The sequence below is a fragment of the Catharus ustulatus genome, chromosome 22, assembly GCF_009819885.2.
Source record: "Catharus ustulatus isolate bCatUst1 chromosome 22, bCatUst1.pri.v2, whole genome shotgun sequence".
Classification (NCBI taxonomy): Eukaryota; Metazoa; Chordata; class Aves; order Passeriformes; family Turdidae; genus Catharus; species Catharus ustulatus.
Window position 1 is genome coordinate 417912 of NC_046242.1, and position 21822 is coordinate 439733.

The 21822-nt window shown below is 57.4% G+C and overlaps 1 protein-coding gene across 1 annotated transcript; it reads left to right on the forward strand.

Annotated features, from left to right (window-relative positions):
• Positions 1 to 1727: 1727 nt before the first annotated feature.
• CCDC92B (coiled-coil domain containing 92B) lies at positions 1728 to 15591 on the forward strand. Its single transcript, XM_033078147.2, has 5 exons — positions 1728 to 1779; positions 5641 to 5794; positions 7859 to 7906; positions 9341 to 11772; positions 12046 to 15591. Exons 1-4 carry the CDS (start codon positions 1735 to 1737, stop codon positions 9952 to 9954), a joined length of 861 nt encoding a protein of 286 aa, XP_032934038.1. The 5' UTR covers positions 1728 to 1734; the 3' UTR covers positions 9955 to 11772; positions 12046 to 15591.
• The last annotated feature ends 6231 nt before the right edge of the window (positions 15592 to 21822 follow it).

Below are 21822 nucleotides of genomic sequence, written 5' to 3' on the forward strand. Positions count from 1 at the left end.
AGGGGAAGACACAGGGAGACATTAAAAACACCCACACACCCCAAACATGGCACAGTGCCCTGGGAGGGACAAGTGACACGTTGGCAAACGCTGGCCTGAGGGTCACGAGTGGGTCAGAGGGGCTCCACAGGGGACAGTGCTGCTCTGAACAGGAAAGGCTGCACTCTCCCCCTCCACACAGGCATCTGTCACCTCTTAACAACTTCTTGTTTCAAGAACTCATTTTTCAGAGAACGCAGGTTGAGAGGAGGACCACGTAGGATTCGGCATGGCTGGGTGAGCATGGGGAGGCCCTGAAGCTCTCTGTTGTGCTGTATGAAACTGCAAGGAGATCTGTTTGAATAACATCATAAATGAGCTTCTTTGTGTGCATGTACAGACCTCCAGACCCCACTGCTCATCTTCTCTCATGATTTAACGATTTTTCTTTGTGTGAACTAAACTTAACCTCCACGGATGAGCCTTAACATCAAGCCCAGCCTTTCTCTGCTACCAGAAACAACAGGCCAGGCTGGACCCCACTGCTGTGCATCAGGTGAGGTTGCAGTCCTTGGCTAGTACTGTGCAGATGTTCCAAACCTTCTGTATCACACCTGGAGCATGTTCTTTGCTGCAGGCACAGGGCAGTCTATTGGGCACAGCACGGCCTTGCACCAACACTCAGCCAAAGCCTGGAAGCATTCAAGGCGAGGGAAGGATGTGGGATGGCAGAATGATACCACAGACCATGCTCTGTGAGCTCCCCTACAGCTCCTGTGTGTGTACAGTGGGATGTGCAGGATGGCAGCAGCTTTAACGGGGAGACGGCAGCACAGCTCAGCATCGGAGCAGGAGCGCTGCACTCTCCGGCACATTTGGGTTTGAGGGAACAGGAATCAGCAGGCTGTCAGCTGACGGAGGACGCTACCATTTCCCGGTGCCGCCACCATGCAGCATGGAACAGGCCACCGCACCCCAGGCTCCCTGCCGGAACAGCGGCGCAGAGGATTGAGTCATCCTTGAATGTGAAGCCCCAGCTGGTCTGGGCACCACAAACAAAAGGCATGAAAAATCAGTAACCACTTGAGTAAACAAGTTTTTTCTCACCATCTCCCTGAGCACAGCTTTGCTGTTTGCCCGGTGCCGGCCCCCTTTGGCTGGATCCCCTGAGCGGCGGTGGCACCGCAGCCCCCCGGGACACGCCGCCACCGCACGGACCGAGCCCGGGGCTGCGCGGGGGGCCCAGCTCGGGGCTGAGCGAACCCTCCGGGGCAGCTCCGGGCTCGGGTTCAGCACCGCGGACAGCGGCGGCAGCGGCGGCCGGGGAGCCCCGGGGACGGAGAGCGGGACAGAGGGACCCGGGGAGCGGGACAGAGGGACCCGGGGAGCGGGACCCCGAGCCCGAGGAGCGGGGCCCAGCGCAGAGAGGCTCCCGAGCAGCGGGAGGGGCCCCGGGGGCGGCGGGGAGCCGAGCCCCGCTTCACCGAGGGGTTCGGGGAGCGGCGCCGCAGCCCCGATGCGGGTGTCCCGGCCGCGGGGCGCGGTCCCGGCCCCGGCCCCGGCCCCGGCCCCGGCCCCCGGCCCGGCTGTGTCCCCCCGCCGCCCGCCCCGGCGGAGCTCCCCAGTTCCGGTCACGTTGCCGCCTGTTTACGGGCGGCGGGGCCGGGCCGGGCGAGGCGGGGCCGCCGCAGGCAGCGCGGGCAGCGCGGGAGCCGCCGCGGCCCCGGCCCGGCCCGGCCCGGCCCGGCCCGGCCCATGACGCCCAGCGGGCGGCCCGCGGGGCCCCGGCGCTCCCCTCAGGTAAGGTCCGGCCGCGGGGCGGGCGGGCGCGGGGCCGGGGGTGCGGGCCGGGCGCGGGGCCGGGGTGCGGGCTCGGCCCCGCACGAGTTGCCCGCAGCCCCGCCGTGCCCGTTCGAGGAGCTGCTTGTCCCGGTTCGTGACCCCGCGGCAGCGCCGCGCCCCGGCCCCCAGGGCCCCGAGCCGAGCCGAGCCGGGCTCTGCCGGCACCGGGACCAGGACCGGGACCAGGACCGGCACCGGGGCCGGGCAGCGCCGCTGCTGCGGGCGGCACCGCGGGTCCCCCCGCGGAAGGACCGGCCCGGTTCCGCTCCCGGAGCGGAGCTGGATCCCAGCGAATTCCCCCGGAGCCGGGAGGAGAAAGCACGGCCTTGCCTTCAGCATCCGCAGCCCCCCGGCAAGCCTCACCGGGGCTGTTCCTCAGGCGCTTGTGCTCAGAGAATTGCGAGAAACACGATAATTTATAATCGCCATCTGTATTGATTTTATCTGTAAATAGATACTGACAGATAGTGAATAGCAAACAGCCCTCCAAGTGTAATTCTGCCTCTGCTGAGATCAGGGAAGGTTTCCCACTGACTTTTCCAAGGCCGGGATTTCACCTCTGGTTTCTATTCCTGGCGTCGCCACTGCCTCTGTGACCTTCTGCAAGTTTCTGAGCTTCCTGCTTGCCTGATTTCCCTACATTTAAGGATACACTAGCTTAGTGGCATTGCTGCAGTTTATCTTTATATTCTTTGAGCTGTAAAATACCAAGCACTATGGATTTCTAGTGTGTATCCGTGTTTATTCCTGCGTATGTTTCAAAGGGATGGAGAAGGGGTTGCTGGCAGCCACAGTAGGACAAAATATCGACCTGCTCCTGCAAACCTCATGCCCTCTGACTCCCAGCTAGTTTTTCATTTATGGGGAATAATAACCACAGAGATAAGGGCCAGACCATGGTGTGACAGTGCGTGTACGTGGATGTGCAATACCGCATCTCCCTTTCAGATGCATCGTTGGGATGGAGGGTTTTCTTGGGTCAAACTTTGGCGATTCTGGTTTACATTGAACAGCAGCCTTAGGCAGAGTTTTGCCCTGGAAGCAAATTCTCAACCAACCTATCTGTGCAAAGGAAATCAGAACTTGTGACTGAATTGGTCATTGTAGCTGCTCCAAGAGCCTCCTTCATTTTGGCTTGTGAAATAAGAATTTGATAAATTAGGATGAAATTGTAAATCTCACCATGGTTTTCCACCAGTACTTTGAAAGAAGCAGCTGAGATCAAGACTCCCAATATGCTTGTGCCAAAGGTCATGGTTGCATAGTGAAAGGACAGGGAGTGTTGGAAAAAAAGGGGTTCAGAGGCAGGTGCACAGAAAGGCTGAGCTCCACGGTCACTCCATGTGGGGAAATGCAGGGGGCTGAGCCCACTGCCTCCTCATCAGTTCTGTGCTCAAAACCTTGGAGGATCAGCAAGGGAGCCTTGTTCCTGGAAAGCTCTCAGAGGGGGAGCAAAGCCCCGTGGATGTCCAGTCTCCAAAACTGGAGAGAACTGCGCAGCCAGAGCTCTGTGGGGAGCAGGGGCCAGCCCAGGTGGAGGCGTCACCTCCGAACAGGGCAAAGCTCAGCGCACTGCTGCCTCCTCTGCTGCTGTGTGTGCACACGTGCAGCTCGCAGAAGCACAAGGGCACAGAGCATTCTTCAAGCTAAAGAGGGACTACTATCACTCACTCTTGGCTTTTGTTATGAATGGCATCGTTTCTAGGGTTGTAACCTCATACCTAACTCGTCAAAATCCCAGAGCACACGGTCACTGTGAGAGCTCCCACCACCAGTTGCCTTGGCATCTTAGAACTGGTCTGGAAAGGAGAAGGAACAGCTGCAGCAGCAAGGGAGGGATCAGAGTGGGAGGTTCATGGCCACACAAAACAAGGTGCTCGCTCCCTCATGTGGGACTTCAGAGGCTCCTGCCATAAGCTGAGAGCTGTTTCTCAAGGAAAAACGTGAAAGTTATGTTGGACAGGCAAAGCTGATTCAAACCCACTGGGGATTTCCCATCACAATTCTAGACAGACTTCTTTTCCCACACATACAGGTAAATTACGAATGCTTCTTGCTTCCAAATCAGAGACAACAAATAATCTCAATTCCAGTTTTTTTTTTCTTTTACTTTCTTTGCAGCTTGAAATCTATCAACTGTTTTTAAAGGAAAACATTTTCATTGGTTTAGAAAAAAAAAAAAAAGGAGCAATTTCCTATTTAAGGGGAAAAGGGAAAGTTAAATGGGAAATTTGTAGCCATTTTTACTAAAGACATTTCAACTAGACAGAACAAAGTGCTTGAAAATAGCAGTACGTGTCCCCTGGGCTTTGGCCAACCTACTTTCTGATGTTTTCTGAGATGAGGTGCCACAACTCCCATCAAGAAGCTCAGCCCACCACGGCCAGGGCTGGCAGGAGGATGTAGCTGTGGTGTGGTTTGCATTCCTGCTCTCTGGCAGATGCCAGATAACTCCCACGGCTCTTGCACTGGCACCAGGACATATGGCCCTCCAAGGAGGATGGCCTGGCACAGCTGGGTGTGACACCTTCTGTAAGGACAGCTACAGGACAACACACTTTGGGTCATTTCTGTACCAGCAGGCTGGCTGTCCCCAGGCAGCCTGCACCCCCCACCTCATCACATACAGAACAGGGAGAACCGACTGTAGAGTTGTCTCAAATCTGCAGAGCCTTTGGCTGGAACAAAGCTTTGACCTTGGGGCATTGCCAACACCATTTACTGTGGGATTGATCTTAAATGCGTTCATGTTGCAGGAATTGCAAAATGCCCCATGTGACCATGCCAGGGGTGCTGGAACAGCGAGCCACAGCACTCGGTTGGTTCTGCAGTTTCTGTAGAGAGAAAACTGGAGTCAGATGCGGGAAGCAGCTGCCCAGGGACAGGATGATGCACTCCGTGCCTCAGGCTTGTAGCACAGCCTCTCCTTAAAGAATCATTTAGGTTAGAAAAGCCTCTCAGGTCATTGGGTCATTGAGTCCAGCCACTCACCCAGCACTGCCAGGTTACCTTGATTTGCTGCAGCTTCTCTGCTTCTGGGCTGTGTATGGGGAGCAAGGACAGATTCCACGCACCACAAAATGGTATTTCCTGAGATAAAAGGTTCTTTCAGGGGTTATTTTTATCTCTCTGTGCAGCAGCACAGGTGGGTGGTTTTTGCAGCTGCTTTTCCAAGGTCACTGATGGCGTGGGGATGGACCCCCAGCCCAGCTCGAGTGCCTGGCACAGCCTGCCAGCAGCTCTGGTCTGCCAGACAAATTACCAGGGAAGATGTTCCTTCTCCTGGAAGGCAACATGACTCTCCCAGCCACGCAGTGCTGATCGGGTTAGACAGAGCATATTGTATTTTTCATGTGCTGGATCGCTCGCTGCAGTGGCTGCTGTGCAATGTGGGGCTTGTCAAGAGACAGCCAAAATCATCTCTGGTGCAACTCCCACCTGGGGACGACAGGGAGCAATCCTGTCCCAGATGCAGCCTACCCAGTGATAAAGTATTTCCTAGGGCCAAATTCAGAACAGACATTGCATGCTGTGATGCCAGGGCTCATGCAGCAGGATTTTCTGCCTGAGCAGTCTCAGAGCAGGCAGGAAGGGAGCTGGCCCCAGGAGTGCTGGAAGGTGAGAGGGCTGAGGCCATTCCCTGGGGACTGGCTGAGCAGGGCTGCTTTTCCCACAGCCACAGTCCCCGGGGAGAGGGTCGAGGAGAGAAAGCACCACCCTGCACCCCAGGCTCTGCCCTCACAAGGGCTCCAGGGCCGGGGCTGGCAAGCCCAGCACTGTGCTGCACGTTTGCTCACCAGCCCTCTCCACTCCCCGCAGACCTGGACGGTGAATTTGGTTGCGATGGAGACCGTGTCCCTGGAGCACCAGATCCAGAGCGTGCAGCGGCACATCGCCTTCCTGAAGAAGGAGCAGATGGAGCTGCTCCATGACCTGCACCTGGAGATCCTCCGCTTGCAGAAGCACTGCTCAGGTGAGCGCTGGGGCGGCCACGGCGTGGGGGAGCCGGCTGCTCACGGACACCCGGGGCAGGAAAGCTCCTGCTGCGCCCTGGGTGCTCACACAGGACACGGAGCAGGAGAGTGCCAGGCTGCAGGGCGAGCTTCGGGGCCCTGCCTGCACCCCCAACCCCTCTGAGCAGTGTCACACTCCCCTCCTGCCACCCCTGCAGCAGTGACAGTCGCCCAGCCTTCTGCCACCTCCGGAACTCATTCCAACTTGTGCTGCTGCTCTCATCAATAATTCAGCCATAGCTAATTACTCCTTGTCTTCCAGCCTCTCATTCTCCCAGGTTCCTGGGAAACAAAGAAATGTCTGCACTGATAAAATTGGCTAATTTCCTCCATCCTTTCTGAGCTTTTGCTGTTCTGTTTCATTGTTTTAATGGTTTCATCTACAGCCTCTTCAGGCAGGCAAGACAGCGGGCTTCTCCTGCCTAAATCAGACTTGGGGGGTGTGTGGGCTGAAATGAGCCCACTGCACAGGTGATGTCCCCTTCCCAGTGTGACTCAGGGACAACCATACAGGACCAGAGGAGCTCTGCCCTCCTGGGTGAGCTGGGAGAGATAGGGGCAACCCCTGGGCTGCCCTAAACTACCTGGGTGGTTTTAAGGAGACTTTGCTGACATTTGAGTGTCATTATCAGGGGGGCTGTTTGCAGGAGGAGAGTAGAGTAGCTTTTCCCCACTGTGGCCCTCTGGAGCCTTGCCTGCTGTCCTGGCATTGTTGTTTCTGACTTCTTCACTGTCCCCTTGGTCTCTCTGAGGTATCCCTGTGGGAAAGGCTTTTCCTTCCCCAGAGGTGCCTCTCAGGGGTGATGGGGACAGTACAGAAGCAGATCAGCACCAGCCCCCTGGCTCCAGCACAGAGACTGGGACCCCAGGCTGTGCATCACTGCTGCACTTGCTCAGCAGGATGACGTCTTTGGAAATAGGCAACTGCTTTGGTTTTCATTTGAAATATACCTGAGACTGCAAACCTATTATTTTAGGTTCAGAAATATAGCACAGTGGCCTCTGATTCCCACTGGGGCAGTTGAGTGTGCTGAATGCTCTCCAGAAACTGCATTACGTTCTCAGGTGCTTCTGCCTTCTCACTACAGATTTGTTTTCCAAGACAGACAGGCAGAGCAGCCTGAGCCAAGCGTTCCGTTTCAGAAGGATGGCAGTGATGAGGATTAGAGTCAACACAAAAGCAGATTAAAAGAAAAATGTAGGGCAAAGATTAACCATTTGAACTCATTTTCAGGAAAAAAAATAGCACCAAACAGCTGAGTGCTGCTGCTGCCACTCTCCTCCTCTGCTCAGGGCTGTTAGTGGCTGGGTGGGCTGTGATAATTAATTCAAAAGGGACTGTCTGTAAGAGTTCAGGGTAAAGTGAACTCCAGAAGGTCCCTGAGCTGCCCTTCGTGACCTGCTGCTATTGCCTGGGGCTAGGCAGTGAGCAGGCAAAGAGCAGCAGAGAGGAGGCAGCATGGTGGGGCTGAGTAGGCAGGTAGGTGCTGCAGCTCCTGAGATTTGGAAGGGATTTGGAAGCTCCACGTTGCCCTGGAGCAGGGAGCATCCTCCTGCAGGCACACCGTGCTGGGACGAGGCCGTGCCCACTTGCATCACGTGCAGAGGCAGCAATCAGCCTGGAGCAGTAAATTATGAAATGCTTTGGGTGGCAGCTTACACTTTGGTCTATTTTCAATCCATTGCTCTGCTCTTTGTCCTGGTTTAAAGCACTGAAAATGGTTCGGCAACTCTTGGAAAAAGGAAAGGCATTGTCAGAGGAGCAGACATCGCAGACATTGCATTGTCCTGCAGACAATGTCATGGCCATGAGGCTGCTTAATAACACATAAATTGCCAGAATTGCCTATTTTCAGCTCAGCCTGTGGCTGGTGCTCCAGGATGGCCACAGTCCCATGTGGGTCAGGCAGAGATAACACTGCAACCACAGTGATGCCCAGTGCCTCACAGGGAGCAGAGGAAGACTTGGGGAGCACAGAATGGGCGGGATGCTCCTCCTCAGTCCTGCTGGATTTCTCTTGCAGAGCTCACCCACGACCTGGAAATGAAAGAGCTGGAGGCCCGCCAGCAAGGTAAGAGCACAGCTTTGGGCACAAGGTGTGGGTGCAAAAGAGCCAGAGGGGACCCATCAGGGCCGCAGGGAGGGGACAGGGAGCTTGCCTGGGGTGCAGTGGGGTGAGGGCAGGACTGGCAGGGCAGTGTGCACAGCCTGCTGGCAGCCCAGTAAATGCTGGTGATGCCCAGGAGCCCCACGGCCGGCAGAGGCTGCTCTGTGAGCAGCCTGGCTGTTCTCCTTCCTCTGTCCCTGAGCTGAAACTGAAACTCCTCCCTGGCGCTGCCTGGGCATGGTCCCTGGCACCAAGCCCCAGCCTGTCCCCTGTCCCCAGGGCAGCCAGTGCCAGGGTGGGTGCAGGCTGCTCTCACTGGGGCCAGCGGAGTCCTCGCCCTTGGCACCCTCACGCAGTGCTGTGGCTGGCTCCACGGGAATTCCAAACTCCCAGCCCCTCCCCTGGAGGCAGGGGTCCCTTCTCTGCACCCTGCGCTTTGCTGGCAGAGGGCCTGGTGCCATCGGGGTGTCACCAGCCCCAGACACCAGCAGTGAGCCTCATCCATGGTGCCTGCCCATCCTTCAGCCTTTTAGAGCTGCACAATCACTCTGCCACGTTTATGGGGCAGCACCTCATTTACGATGCCATCAAATGATTGCTCTTCTAATACCATTCATGCAATAATTACCGCCTGCAACTGCCTCCCTAACACCTCATTATAAAGCTGCAGGAACACTGAGGAGCTGAGGCTGTAAGCAGCTGCCAATCACATCATAAAAAGCAGATTATTGCAGAGGATAGGAGCAGGCCTGGGCAGGCCAGGGAGCGCGGGCAGGTGCCAGCCTGCAGCGTGCCAAGGGCTGGATGCTGGAGCAGGCGGCCAGGGCCCTCCTGCTGCCCCCAGAACCCCAAGCTGTGAATACCCCAAGCCACCTGGCCATCCTGCCCCAGGACAGCATTCCCCAGAACCTGCTCCCCCTCCCAGGATGGAGGCTCCTTCCCTGCTGAGCGCAGCCCAACTCCTCCGTAATCTTGGATTAGCATCTCCATCCTGACTAACCAGGCTTTGGAGTCCCGGGGCTTGATGCCAAAAGTCCCTGCAAAGTTGGGCTGATGGTTTTCCTGCACCATTTCCTTTTCTCTCCCACACCCTCTGCACACATTCAAAGTCACTTTTAGCGTGAAAAACTATTTACCTAGGGAAATTTTAAAACTGCAGCAAGGTAGAGCCAGCAGGTTCCATGGCAACAACATCCTCCGGTGAAGCTGGCTCTTGCTGTCAGCCCGCATTTGGGTGTTACACGTGGCACCGTGCCTGCTCGGGCAGCCCTGGCAGTTCTGGGTCCCGGCTCCGAGCAGCCTCAGCGGCAGTGCCGGGACACGCTGGGACACGGGGCGGTCAGCAGCCACGCCGGGCTGAGCCCGCTCCCCTCCGACCCTCTGTGCCTTCACCCGCAGATGTGCTGGACCGCGAGCTGGAGGAGAAGTGCCGGGCGATGGAGGCGCAGCTGCAGGAGAAGGAGAAGGACAACCTGGAGCTGCGCAAGGAGCTGCAGCACAAGGAGACGCTGGTGGCCGCGCTGCGCTCCAGCCTCCGCAGCAAGGAGCGCCGCTTCCTGGAGGAGCTCAAGCGCCGGAGCCACCGCGTCACCATCCTCGACACGGAGCTGCAGAAGCAGACGGAGGCGGCCGCCTACCTCTCGCTGCAGCTGCACGCCACGGCCCAGCGGCTGCCGGGCCCCGAGCAGGCCCCGGCCGAGGGCCAGGCCCGGCCCCGCCGCCGCGGCCACCGAGCGCCCGCCCGGCCGCGGGCCCCGCCGCACGAGGAGCCCGAGGCCATGCCCGACCCGGCGCTGTTCCTGTACTCGCCGCGGCCGCCCGGCCCGCAGCGCCCGGAGCCGCCCGGCCCGCAGCGCCCGGAGCCGCCCGGCCGGGGCCAGCGGCACCCCCGGCAGCCCCCGCAGGAGCCGGCGGCCAGGGCCAGGCCGGCCAAGGGCGAGCCCGGCAAGAGGCAGGGCTCCGGTGCCCACGGTGCCCACGGTGCCCACGGTGCCCCCCGGGCCCAGGAGTAGGCGGCGAAAGGCCTGAGCCCGGCCGAGGTTCTGTTCTTTCCCCCGTGCCCTCGGTGGAGGGGAAGGGGCAGCCGAAAGCAGAGCCCTGCACACACCTCCCACCCACCGGCAGCCAGAACGAGCCTCTGCCCGAACGGTCTGAGCCGGGGATGGCACCGGCAGTGCAGCCTCCAGCACCGGGCTGTGAGGGGACACGGCCGAGCACCTGTCACAGCCTGCGAGGAAAGGACGAGAGGAAGAATAAGGGGAAACATTTCTGAAATGAGATCTTGCTGCTGCCCTCAGAGCGGGTGCCGGGGTGCTGGGAGGTGGGTGAGCAGTGCAGCACACGGTTTGGCACCATGGGATGGGCTCAGCCCGGCCTCAGCCCTCGCCATCACCGGGCACTGAGAGCGCCCAGGACAGCCCAGGCTCTCCAGAACGCAGGCAGCTGAACAGGGTCAATCCTGTGGGGGACAGAGGGGTCCCCTTGCACAAGGACAGTGCTGCTGTGCTGGCCAGGCCTATCCCACACTCTGCTGTGCGGCAGTTTGTCTGTCTCCAGCACGGGTTTCCCCCTCATCACATTCACAGGACTCAGACAAGGCAGCTGGACAGAGCTTGGCAGTCCTGCTGGACACCCCGTGGCTCCCGCGCCGCTGCAGCCGAGCTCCATGTGCTGCTGGAGCAGGGCTGCACGCTGTGCCCCCTGCACGGGGCTCTCCTCAGCACCAGCATTTGGGTTCTCAGTCACGTCCACAGCCAGGTCTGGGTTTGCTGCTGAGGGCTGAGCAGCCCCCCAGTCCTGCCCCATCGCCTCCCATCCTCCCCAGCACAGCGGAGCTGCCTTCACCCCGCCGGGGCAGCCTTGCCCCGTTTCCAGCCAAACTGTCAGCTTTACAATCCACTCCCTGGGTGTTGTGAAACGCCGTTAGGAGGGGAGGGCTTCGGGCAGGGCAAAGGTCTGTGCTCCAGTGCTGCCAGACCTGTGCTGCTCAGGGTAACCCAGGGGCAGGTTTCACCCTGGCATGCGAGCTGCCAGAGCCGGGCCCTGCCTGCAGCCAGCCCTGCCGGGCTGTGGGCAGCACCTCCCGCAGGACCCTCGCTGCCTCCGTGGCTGCTGCGGGTGACATCAGACCCTGCTTCCTTCCAATTCAGTTTGAAGCCTCTTGAAAGACATCTCCCTCATAGACTAGCGAGGCTTGGCCTGCCCGCGCTCACCCTCAGTGTGCCCGTGCAGTCAGAGCTGTCTATTTTTGTAGTTCAATATTTATATACTCTATTAAAATGCTTTATGAGATTCACAGCAGCAGTCGCCAGGCCAGCTCTTTGGTAAAAACAAACACCAAAGCGGATGAGCTGCACTAGCAGGGCAGGAGGTAGTGGCTTTTGTACCTTTTCTTTGGCTGTTACGTGACTAGTCAGGCTTTGGAGGGCAAGATCCCTCGTGCTCTCCCAGGGCACCCCTGAGGGTTGGGACTCTCCAGCTGCTCCCGTGGTCCCTAACACACCCTGGGTTTGGAAAAGCTCCCAGCAAAGCCTCGCTGGGCAGGGCCCCCCTCACAGTTGTCAGGCAGCAGCCTGGCTTGAAGCTGGGCTGAGGTGTGCAGCTCCTGGGGCACAAAAGCTCTAGTGGGAATTTTTGCAGCCCCTGAGGTATCTGGAGCTGCTGCCTCAGGAGCACAGAGCCCTCAGAGCCCCCAGCTGTCCCCCCAGACTGCCACAGCCATGGGAGGCTGCAGGGAGCCCTGGCAGGGTGCTCACAGGCTGTGGCTGCAGAGCTCCAGATGCCCAGGTTGTGCCCAGGTTGTGCCCAGGTTGTGCCCAGGCTGTGCCCAGGTTGTGCCCAGGCGGTGCCCAGGCTGTGCCCAGGCTGTGCCCAGGGCCCAGGTTGTGCCCAGGCTGTGTCCAGGTTGTGCCCAGGTTGTGCCCAGGCTGTGCCCAGGCTGTGCCCAGGTTGTGCCCAAGCTGTGCCCAGGCTGTGCCCAGGCTGTGCCCAAGCTGTGCCCAGGTTGTGCCCAGGCTGTGCCCAGGCTGTGCCCAGGTTGTGCCCAAGCTGTGCCCAGGCTGTGCCCAGGCTGTGCCCAAGCTGTGCCCAGGTTGCCAGCACAGGTTGGGCAGGTGCAGGGCAGCACGGGGGGCTCTGAGCTGCAGGAGGGAGAAAAGCCCTGAGCTCCCTGGCATGGCTGCAGAATGCTCCCCCTGCACGGTGATCAGGCAGGCTGTGCAAGGCCCAGCTCTGGGGTGAGCTGGGAGTGCTGGCCCTGCTGTCACCTGCCCACGGGGACAGTGAGGGGGTTGTTGGGTGTTGCACGAGCAGCCCCAGGGCTCCGGTGTCACAGCTCTGGAGTGTTGTGCCCATGAGGTGCTATTGGCCTCTGGAAATCGCTGTTTCTCTCAGGTTCTGAGAGGTTCCGTGCGTATTTGTCTCTCCTCTGTTAGGGTGAAGGAGGCCTGTCCCTGTGCTTGGCTGTTGCTGCAGCTGTGGTGTGCACAGCTGTTTCCCGTCCTTCCTAGACAATCCTGATAGACACAGTATGTTGCATTTTTATTACAAACTCCTTCTTGAGATCATGGTGTTTATGACTGACCCAAGCATTGAAAAGTGGAGGGAGAAGTATGATCCTTCTGCTGTGTAAATACCTTCCTAGCAATCATCATCCGTAGTGCCTAGTATGTAAATGAAGCAACCCTGTCTGAGCTGCAGGGCCCTTTCCTCTCCAGCAGTAATTAGCAGCTTGCTCAAGGAGTTGATCTCATTCCCGTGCTGGTCCCTCCCCGGGCAGCTGGGCAGGTCTGGAGCCCCACGGCCGGGCAGGCAGAGCCCCTGTGCCAGGGGGGCTCCCAGAGGGATGGAGAGCAAGCACCCCAGTTCCCCCCTTCATGCCAATGTAATGTGCTTGGAAATGAGTTGTCAGGCTGAGCCCTGCACTTTTCCTTGGGCACATTTGCCTTGGAGCAGGAAGGATCAGCTCCTGCGTGCTGTACCTGCTTCAGTCATTGCTGCTTTTCTTGGGGTGGAGGGAAGCTCTAGAGATACTATATATACACTTAAATATATATATACACACATACATGCACTTGTTTTGAGGGGAAAACACTGTATGATTGTAATAGAAATAATGTTGAGATAAATTATTTTAATCTTTGTATTTATATAAAATTATCAAAGAAATCAAAACGATAAAAAAAAAAAATCAAAAAGACAGTATTCCTATTTTTTACTGAGAAGGCTGCTGGAGCCACTGGGATCCTGAGAGCCACTGGGGCCCAGGCAGGGCCCTCCTCTCCTGGAGTGGGGGCTCTCACAGACCCTCCCCGGCACTCACACCCCTGGTAAGCTGGCCCTCAGCCTGCAGGGTGTCACAGGGATCTGGAGGTGCATTCAGTCCCTGCTCTGCACTCCTCAGGAGTCCAAAGGGCACACACAGCTCCAACCTGCACCTGAAGGCACAGACTGAGGAGTGCAGCCACCACCACCAACGTGCTCGGCATGGAACGGGCACTGTTTGATGTTGACTTGTAAAGCTTAATGATTAGACTGGAAATGGAAGCATAGCAATAACGCTCGTTGTTAAACCATGTCTTGTGTGTGTGAACCACCACGTGCTGAGAGCTGTCTGTCTACAGACCAACAGCCAGGCTCCTCTCCTCTGCACCCCCTTTTGCTCTGTAGCTCTGCAGAAGCTTACGGATTTGATGTGTTTGGTTTGCTAATAGCTCTTTTCCTATTATTATTATTATTATTATTATTATTATTATTATTATTATTATTATTATTATTATTACTATTATTATTTTTCCTAATGCTGTCTGAGAAAGTGATGTCTCAAATGCACCTTGCAGCAGGTGTGAGGTGAGCAGTGGATGGGGGAACATGCACCCACTGCACTTGCTGTGGCAGAGCCAGTCCTGGCAACAGGGTGCACACTCCCCTGGACTTACTTTAACCCTGGGCAGAGCAGTCAGGAAGTTCTCCTTCTTGGCCCTGTTGACTAAAAAGCCATATTTTGTGAATGTGTTTGCTGGGGCTAATCTAAGCACTCCCAGCCGTGTCCTTCCCATCCCCGCCAGGCTCCCAACCTTCCCACTGCTCTGAGCTGGGACGGTCTGAGCTGGGGCCAGACCCTGCTGGCTTCCCAGGGCAAAGCTTTCTGTGAACAGCCCTCTGGAGGGACTCAGGGGTGCTCTGTCCTGTGCCCAGGAGAGGTGGCAGTGGCACAGCCAGAGACATCCTGCCTGGAGGCAGCAGTGAGAAGGGATTGCGCTGCTTTTCCCAAGTTCCCCCCAAGCTCTCTGCGCTAGGAAGGCAAATCAGCAGCACAACAAAGGACTTTGATTTTCAGAGTCCTCGTGTACAGCCTTGTGAACTGGCTCCTGCTGCCCCAGTGAAGCCACACCATCCTGCCTTTTTCCTAGAACAAGTCCCCACATCCCAGCAGCCCTGATGAGCCAGTCTGGCTGTAGGGACGCCTCGGTGCACGCCTGTTCTTGTCACCCTCTTGCACTGTCGGCGCCTGGCTGCCAAGTCCTACAGGGAATGCAACAGGACGGGAGAGATCTTTCTGCCTCTGGGTTGCCTCATGCAGCATCTGAGATGTGTGGATAAGATCAGCAGTGCCGGGCTGGGTGAGCAGGAGGAGCTCAGATCGATGAGCACAGCTCTGGAGGAGCCACCAGACATCAGGGCCTGTTAAAGCACAAGGATCAAAGCACCGTGTCCCCTCTGTCAGAGCTGCCCTTTGCTCCCCAGGGCCCCATTTCTGCCTCTGTGTCCTCCCTGCCAGCTCCGGCCCTGCAGGGACGCTGCTGTGCCAGCCCCAGGAAGGGACGGTGCCTCTGGGCAGGACACAGGGTGACACTCGGTGCCACCACGTCCATCCCCTCATCTCACACCTCCATCTGCCTCTCCTCGCACCTTTGGGCAGGAGCAGGGGAGTGGAGCTGCTGCTGTGCGAGAGGTGCACCCAACCCACACCCAAACCGTGCCTGGCCCTCCCTGGCCAGGGTGTGGTTTTGCCTCCTGGCTCTTCCCGATAGTTTTCAGTCATCTCGCAGCTTCCAAGAAAGCTCCCCTTTCCTGTTGCTGCAATTACGGCAGGAATTAGATGATCAGGCCCTGGGAATGGCCCAAATCTTTGCATGTGTGCAGCAGCAGACCCCTCCTGCGCAGGTACAGCCTGAGCTGCAGCCCCCCAGCCCTGCAGGGACGAGCAGTGTCTGTGTGTCCAAGGTCCCCCCAGGGTGGGGACATCACCTCTGCCTGGCACCGCTGGGAGGGCTCAGCAGAGGGATGGGGAGGGCAGCACTCCCCGTCTCAGCTCCCCGGGTCCCAGAGCAGCTGTGGTTTCGTTGGAGCAAAAATATTGTCCTTGGCTGAGTTAGTGAAGCTCAGTGAGAACAATAAACGCCTGTGCCTCGTGCTGGGGAGCGCCGCCGCACAGGGACAGATGCCAAAGGTTTGACACTGCTCGGCTTTATTTGAATGTTCATTTTGCTACATGTCACCATTATTTGCCAGGATGATATTCATGTTGACTTTGCTTTTTAACCAAGTGCTTTTTAAAATGTGTTAACAGCCAGAGACTAGAGTATGGAGCTGTACTTTAGAAGTTGTTGTAATATGCCTTTTTCTTAATAAACAGACGGAAATCTGCAGAGGGTGGTACTGTCCTACCCCAGAGTGCAGGACCTCCAGCACAAACCAGAACCATCTCTGTCTCTGTGCCAGGACTGGCTCCTGCCTCACTCCCCCAGAGCTCTTCCACAGCTCAGAGTGACCCCCAGTTCTTAGAGGGGCCTGCAGGTACAGGGGGGATCATTATCAGGAGCTAGGACAAGGGGGAATGCCTTCCCACTGCCAGAGGACAGGGTTCCATGGGATATGGGGAAGATTCTTCCCCGTGAGGGTGGGCAGGGCCTGGCACAGGGTGCCCAGAGAAGCTGTGGCTGCCCCGTTCTTGGAAGTGTTCAAGGCCAGATTGGGCAGTGATAGAGAAATGGGAAATAAATTCTCCAATCAGTTTGTCTGATTAGAAAGTTGGCATTATTCAGCACTGGGTACATGGGGGATTGTTCCACCAAATCTGTATGGCAATCATCAAAACTTGTAACAGTTTTTACATTTTTGCAAACAAAGGAATTAGCGTTCATTGGCTACAAGTTCCATAGTTCTCTTATTAATTAGTGTTCTCTATTGGTGGATGATTCTCCACTTCCCATGCTCATGAGTCTTTCTCTTCTTTTGAGTTGGTTGATTTCTAGCATCAGTGGTCTGTGGGCTGATGGCCACAGACAGAATTACCTTCTACCCATTTGGAGCTGATTTCAGCGCAATCACCGAGTCAGTTTTATTAGATATTCCTCATCTTGTGGTCCAAAATTTCTGCACTCTTTGTGTCCATTATTCGTGGTAACATCCTTCGTCCCAAGCCATGTTAACCTCCTCCCCCAGGTCTTAGACCACTGAATCGTGTCAAGCCCTAAACTTTGTTTTTCTGACACATGGACATCACTTACAGCTTGCTTGTTAGCTGCTATATGTTTCATTAATTAAATATTCCTTCTTATTGATTAGACTTGAAAGTTACAAAAATCAAGCATTAAAGAACATCCATTCTTAATAAAGTTTGTTTGGTTTGAATTTTTTTTTTGTTGGGGTTTTTTGTTTGTTTTGGGTCTTTTTTCTTTTTTGGTGGGGGGGTTAGGATTTTTTTGTGGTTTTGTTTAGTTTTTTTTAACCCATCACCAACCATTATTTGTTACACATGTTTCCCAACATTTCTCCCCAAGGCTGCAGTATAATCTGTGCGGGGCTGGCAGCAGGGCGGGGGACGGGACCGGGGGGTCCCTTCCGACCCAGCCCTGGCGGCACGCGCGCTGTCACCCCGCTGCCACCCCGCTGTCCCCCCGCTGTCCCCCGCTGTCCCCCGGCCGGACCCTCCCCGGCTCAGGGCTGTCCCGTGCCGGCCTGGGCGGAGCGCGGCCCCTTTAAGGCGCAGGCGGTGCGCGGGGGTTGGGCCGTGGCGGGCGCCGTAGCGGCGGCGGGGCCGCACCACGTGGGCGGGCGGGCGGACGGCGCTGTCCTTCGGCGGGCCCATGGTCATCCGAGCGGGCGACATGCCGCCGGCCGCCGTGCCGGCCGCGCAGGGCGCCGAGCAGCAGCACCCGGCACCCCGCGCCAGCCGGCCCGCCGACACGCAGCAGCGCCCCGGTAAGCAACCGGGCCGGGCCTGCGGCGGGAGCGCGGGCCGGGCTGCGGCGCCGGGGATGCCCGTCCCGAGGATGCCCGTTCCCGTGGTGCGAACCCACCGCTGCTGCAGCGGCGCTGGGAGCCGGCCGGAAAGGGCCACGGGGGTGTGCGAGAGCGGGGCCGGGGCCGCGCTGGGGACCGGGGGCGGTTCTGGCAGCTCGGGCGGCTCGTCCCGGCCGGGGACAGCCCGGCGGAGCGGCCCGGGCGCGCCCCGCCGCGGGGCCGTGCTCCCGCGGCCCGGCGGTTCCGTTCCTGCGGGGAAGCCGCGCTGGGGCCCGGCGCCCCCGCCGTGCCTCGGGAGCGCTCCTGGCAGCCCCGAGGCTGCGCTGGCTGCCGAGGCCGGAGGCCGCAGCGGGGCCGGGCCCCGCGATCCGGGCTGTCCTCCCGTGCCGCAGCGGGGCCGAGCCGGGGCCGGGGCCCGGCGGAGCAGCGGGGTCAGGCGGCGCCCCGGGCCTGGGCGGGCCCGTCCCGGCGGAGCGGGAGCCCCGGGCCCGGTGAAGGTCACCTTCATGGGGCCGCTCCACCGCGCGGCCGCGGGGGGGCCCGGCCGGCAGCGCCGTGCCCGTGCCCGTGGCCGCGGGGCCGCTCCGGGAGCGCTCGGGGTGCGGGAGCGGAGCCCGGCCCGGGCACCGCGCGGTGCTGCCGCGGACGGACGCGGTGTCCCGGCCCGGTGGGCAGCAAAGGGCTGGGTCCGCCTGGGAGTTCGGGCTGCGGGCGCCGCTGGCATGTTAGAAAATACTCAGAAGCAAGAGCTTTCCTGGAAAGGGCAGAGGCTTGTTCGACATCTCGGCTGTAAATTGCAGGTTTAACTAGTTATTTGCTGTCTGTTCTTGCTCTGTGCTGGGGCCTGAGTGGCTCAAGCCAGGGACAGTGTGCAGCTCCACGTCCTCACTGTTCTCAGTGCCAGATCCCGGGCTGGCACCGGCCCTGAAATGCTTCCACCTGGGTTTGCTCAGCTTGGGGTTTGTATCTTCAAGAAGCCTGAGCACCCATCTCAGCCTTGGCCCCTTTCTCTGGTCTCTAAAGTACAACCAAAAGGTGTAGAAGCAGCGTGGCTTGTGGCTGGCCTTCGTCCTGAGGCACGTGAATCCTCTGACTGACCCACACATTGCTTCCATCCCCCGCTGATTTCATGGTATCAAGGTGGATTTTTGAAGTTTGTCACTAAAGCAAAGTTCGCTCCATTTGGTAGTGGAGCAGGTTGGATGCTGTTCAAGAGTGGGAAGCTCAGTGCTGGTGGCCTCCCCCTGTCACCCACGTGCTGGATTTTGAAGCAAGCGTCACGCCTGCAGTGCCAGCAACTGGGTTAAAAAGTTATGCTGTGTAATCCATGCCTCTCCAGCCACGGTTGATTGCTGGGGGAGGACGGAAGGTGGAAAAATCCTCGGTGTGTTTTGGCATGCTCCCGTGGGATCTGGGAGGAGCAGGGTCAGCCTGGCCACCCTGGCACCGCCTCACGGGCTCTGGTGTTCCCCCGCTGTGTGTGGCCTGCAGAGCACCCGTGTGGGCAGGCACTGGCTGTGTCTGGGGGCAGCTCTCAGCGCCTGCAGCCGGGGGCTCCTTGCTGCACAAGCCCACCCCTGGGCTGTGCCAGGCACCCAGGCTCCGTGCTGGGCTCTGTGCCAGGCAAGAGGGCTGGTGCCTGCTGCTCTCTGGCCCCAGCCTAGAAACTCCTGAGACTGCTCTGTCCTTCTGAGTGCAGAAACACAAGTGCATGGACAGTTGGGGTTCCTGTAATGATTTTTGGGTTAAGCTCCCTTTTCTGTCAGCTGGTGTGAGATCAGAGACAGCCCCTGTGTGCAGCATTTCTTGGATTATTTTTGTTCCTGCAGTCTTTGCTGGCTTTTCTCACAAGTTTACAATGCTTCTAGCTACCATAAAATGTCTTTCACTCTTGCCTTGCCCAGATCTGTTTTTTCCTAGCTCAGTCCCTCTGTCCCCGAGCTCCCCAACCAGCCCTGCTTTCAGACACATCTTGTGTTAGAGCAGCAGAGAATGCAGGTGTTAATGGAAAACTGCTGTGGAGACAAGTGTAGCTGTGCGTTAGCAACAAGGTCAGAAGGCTGATTCTTAATCTGGGAATCTGCTGTCGCTGTGTGTTGCCCAACCTTGGAGGTCCACTGATGTTTTGGAAAGGACTGAATTGCTGGCAGTCAGGGGTTTTATTAATAAGCAGCTGTAACAGGCTTGGATGGGGGGGACAGTCAGAGGAAAGTTGTGCAAGAGAAATCTGATCACTGCCACAAGGTTAAGAAGAGGAAAGGAGTGTGATAACACAGCATCTGTATGGCGAGATGAGGGATGGGATCCCGAGGGGATCCCGTTTGGGATGGTTCTGTCAGCGGGATGAGAGCTGAGCTCCCACTGGAACCTCTCTGCTCTGCCTCAGCAGCCTCGCTCCTGGGTTTCCCAGCTGAAAAGTGGAAGTAAGTAGGTCAGGAACACGCACTGAGATAAATCCACCTGCAGACTCAGAACTGCCTCGTGCTCAGTAAAACCAGCACCGTGTTGCAGAGTCCTGTGTTTACCTTCATTGTCTGTACATGACTAAACTTGGCAGCACACCCCTCTCCTGGCGCAGCTTCCCAGCACTTGCTTTGCTTTCCTGCACCGTGCTCCATTGGTTGTGCTGGAAAGTTGTTATTTCTAGAAGCTTTACTGGACTGAAGTTCACGCATTTTATTATTTGCTTTGGGAAGCAATGCCATCCTTGGGGCAGTGCTTGGACAGCGTGCCAAAGGCGACAACCAGCGCGTGGTTCCTCCTGCGGTGGCAGTGGCTGTCGCTTCTGGCAGCAGGTCAGGTTTTTGCCATAGCAGCGAGGCTGTCTCGGGATTAGCTTTTGGTTGGCATGTTTTTCTAAAAAAGCATTTCCTTGGTTTGTCTTTCACTTTAAAGTCTCTGCTACAAGCTGTTGAAGAGGCTGCAGGCTCAGAGTAGTTGTATGTAGTTGTGTCCAATGACATAAAACTGCAGGATCATGAATCTTGCCTGGAGCTGCAGCAGGTCGGATTAGCCTGAAACCAGCTCTGCTTCCCAGGCTCCCCACTAGCCAGCCTCCTGCCCTTGGAGCTGGATGAGACTGGGAATAATAATGTGGGTCCTGGCTGTTAGCAAGCCGTGCCGTGTGGGTGCCCTGTGTGCTCTTTGCTGTTGGTGTCCCTGCCGCCTGCAGGGTCCCCAGAGCCAGGGCTCAGCTGCAGGTCGGGCTGCGGTGCCAGCTCGGGTCAGGCGCTGTGTGAGCTGGGGGGATCACTCCGTGTCCCTGGCACAGGGGTTCCTATGGGATGGGCAGGTTTCCCACACTGTGCTTGCAGCACACTCTTGCAGAGCTGTCCCCAGAGCTGAGGACACCACAGCTGTCAGATCTCCCCTGCAAACCCTGCCCAGAGAGCAGCAGGTTGTACCCTGCTCTTGCTGTCCCAGTAGCCTTCTGAAACGAAGGTATGCACAAGAGTAAGGTACAGAGACTTGTAGAATTATTGACTGGTTCTTGGTTTCTGTCTGAAATACAATTCCTTCCTTCGGCTCTCTTGAAATTTGAGAAACACACTCTTCCTGACACCGTTAATGTTTTTGTTGGTGCTGATCTTTGCACTTTGCATTAGTCCTACTCTTTGTGCCTGATTTCTGTGATGTTTGAATTGCATGTTGTTGTAGCAGGGTCACCCAGACAGCCAGTTTCAAGGCTAGGTTCCTGAAAAGTTTTGACCAGATAGAAAGTTTACAAATGGGTTTAAATGTAGTTCCCAGATGTGGAGATTGCAGGGTGGGTAACTGGAGGTGCCAGACACAAGGCACAGGACACTTCAGCACCTGTAAGTGCCTGAGCCAGCAGCTGTGGGACCCTGTGGATACCCTGGGTCTTGGCCCTGCCCAGAGCACTGCAGGCTGCAGCCTCACCGTGCTCTGCTCTCTCTGAGCCAGTCCCAGTGGTGTGAAGCTGCTGAGAAATAAATACAGAGCTTGTACCTCTGCCCACAGATGTCTTAGAACCAATTTGAGCTAAATGATGGCAGTAGAGCAGCTCTAATGTTTCACTGTGGGCTCTTATTAAAAGAAGTCCTTGTTGTCCCTGAAGTGGGGAGTTCCTGGAAAGCTGTGGTTTCCGCAGGGGAGGCAGAAGGAGGCACTTCCACAGGTCTCCCACCTCCCCTGACGGGATGTCCTGCAGAAGTGTTTTCATTAGGGCTGCAGCTACTGCCTATTCATTGAGTCAATTTATTTGGATTCATTAAACTATATTTTTAGTGTCATTATTACTCAGCTAAAATGTAATTTGCATTTGCTGAGCTGACACCAGGTCAGAGCTAACACATGCACGCTGCTGTGAGCTTGCTTTGGCTGAGTTGAAGAAATGCAGCTCAGCCTCATGAAACCTGGCCAGGTACTCCAAGGAGATTCCTCCTTTTCCCAGAGGCCTACTGGTGAGGAGGAAGAGGAGGCTATCAGTACATCTGAAGTCCTTCAAAAATCACAAAAAAGCACGATGCCTGTGTGATCTGAAAGTTGGTGCCGGCTCAGGGGCCGAGGGGTCGCAGTCATGAGGCTGCAGAGCTCCAAGACCTGTCCTTTGCCGAGGGAGGGGTGCCTGGAGGGTGCCAGGACAGAGGGTGAGGAGGGTGAGGCTGTGGCAT

Bases quoted from the DNA above. Each gene is read 5' to 3' on its own strand.
- CCDC92B (XM_033078147.2), top strand. From the start codon at position 1,735: ATGACGCCCAGCGGGCGGCCCGCGGGGCCCCGGCGCTCCCCTCAG. The intron at 1,780-5,640 runs GTAAGGTCCGGC...CACTCCCCGCAG, and splicing joins GGCCCCGGCGCTCCCCTCAG to ACCTGGACGGTGAATTTGGT. The intron at 7,907-9,340 runs GTAAGAGCACAG...CTTCACCCGCAG, and splicing joins GCTGGAGGCCCGCCAGCAAG to ATGTGCTGGACCGCGAGCTG.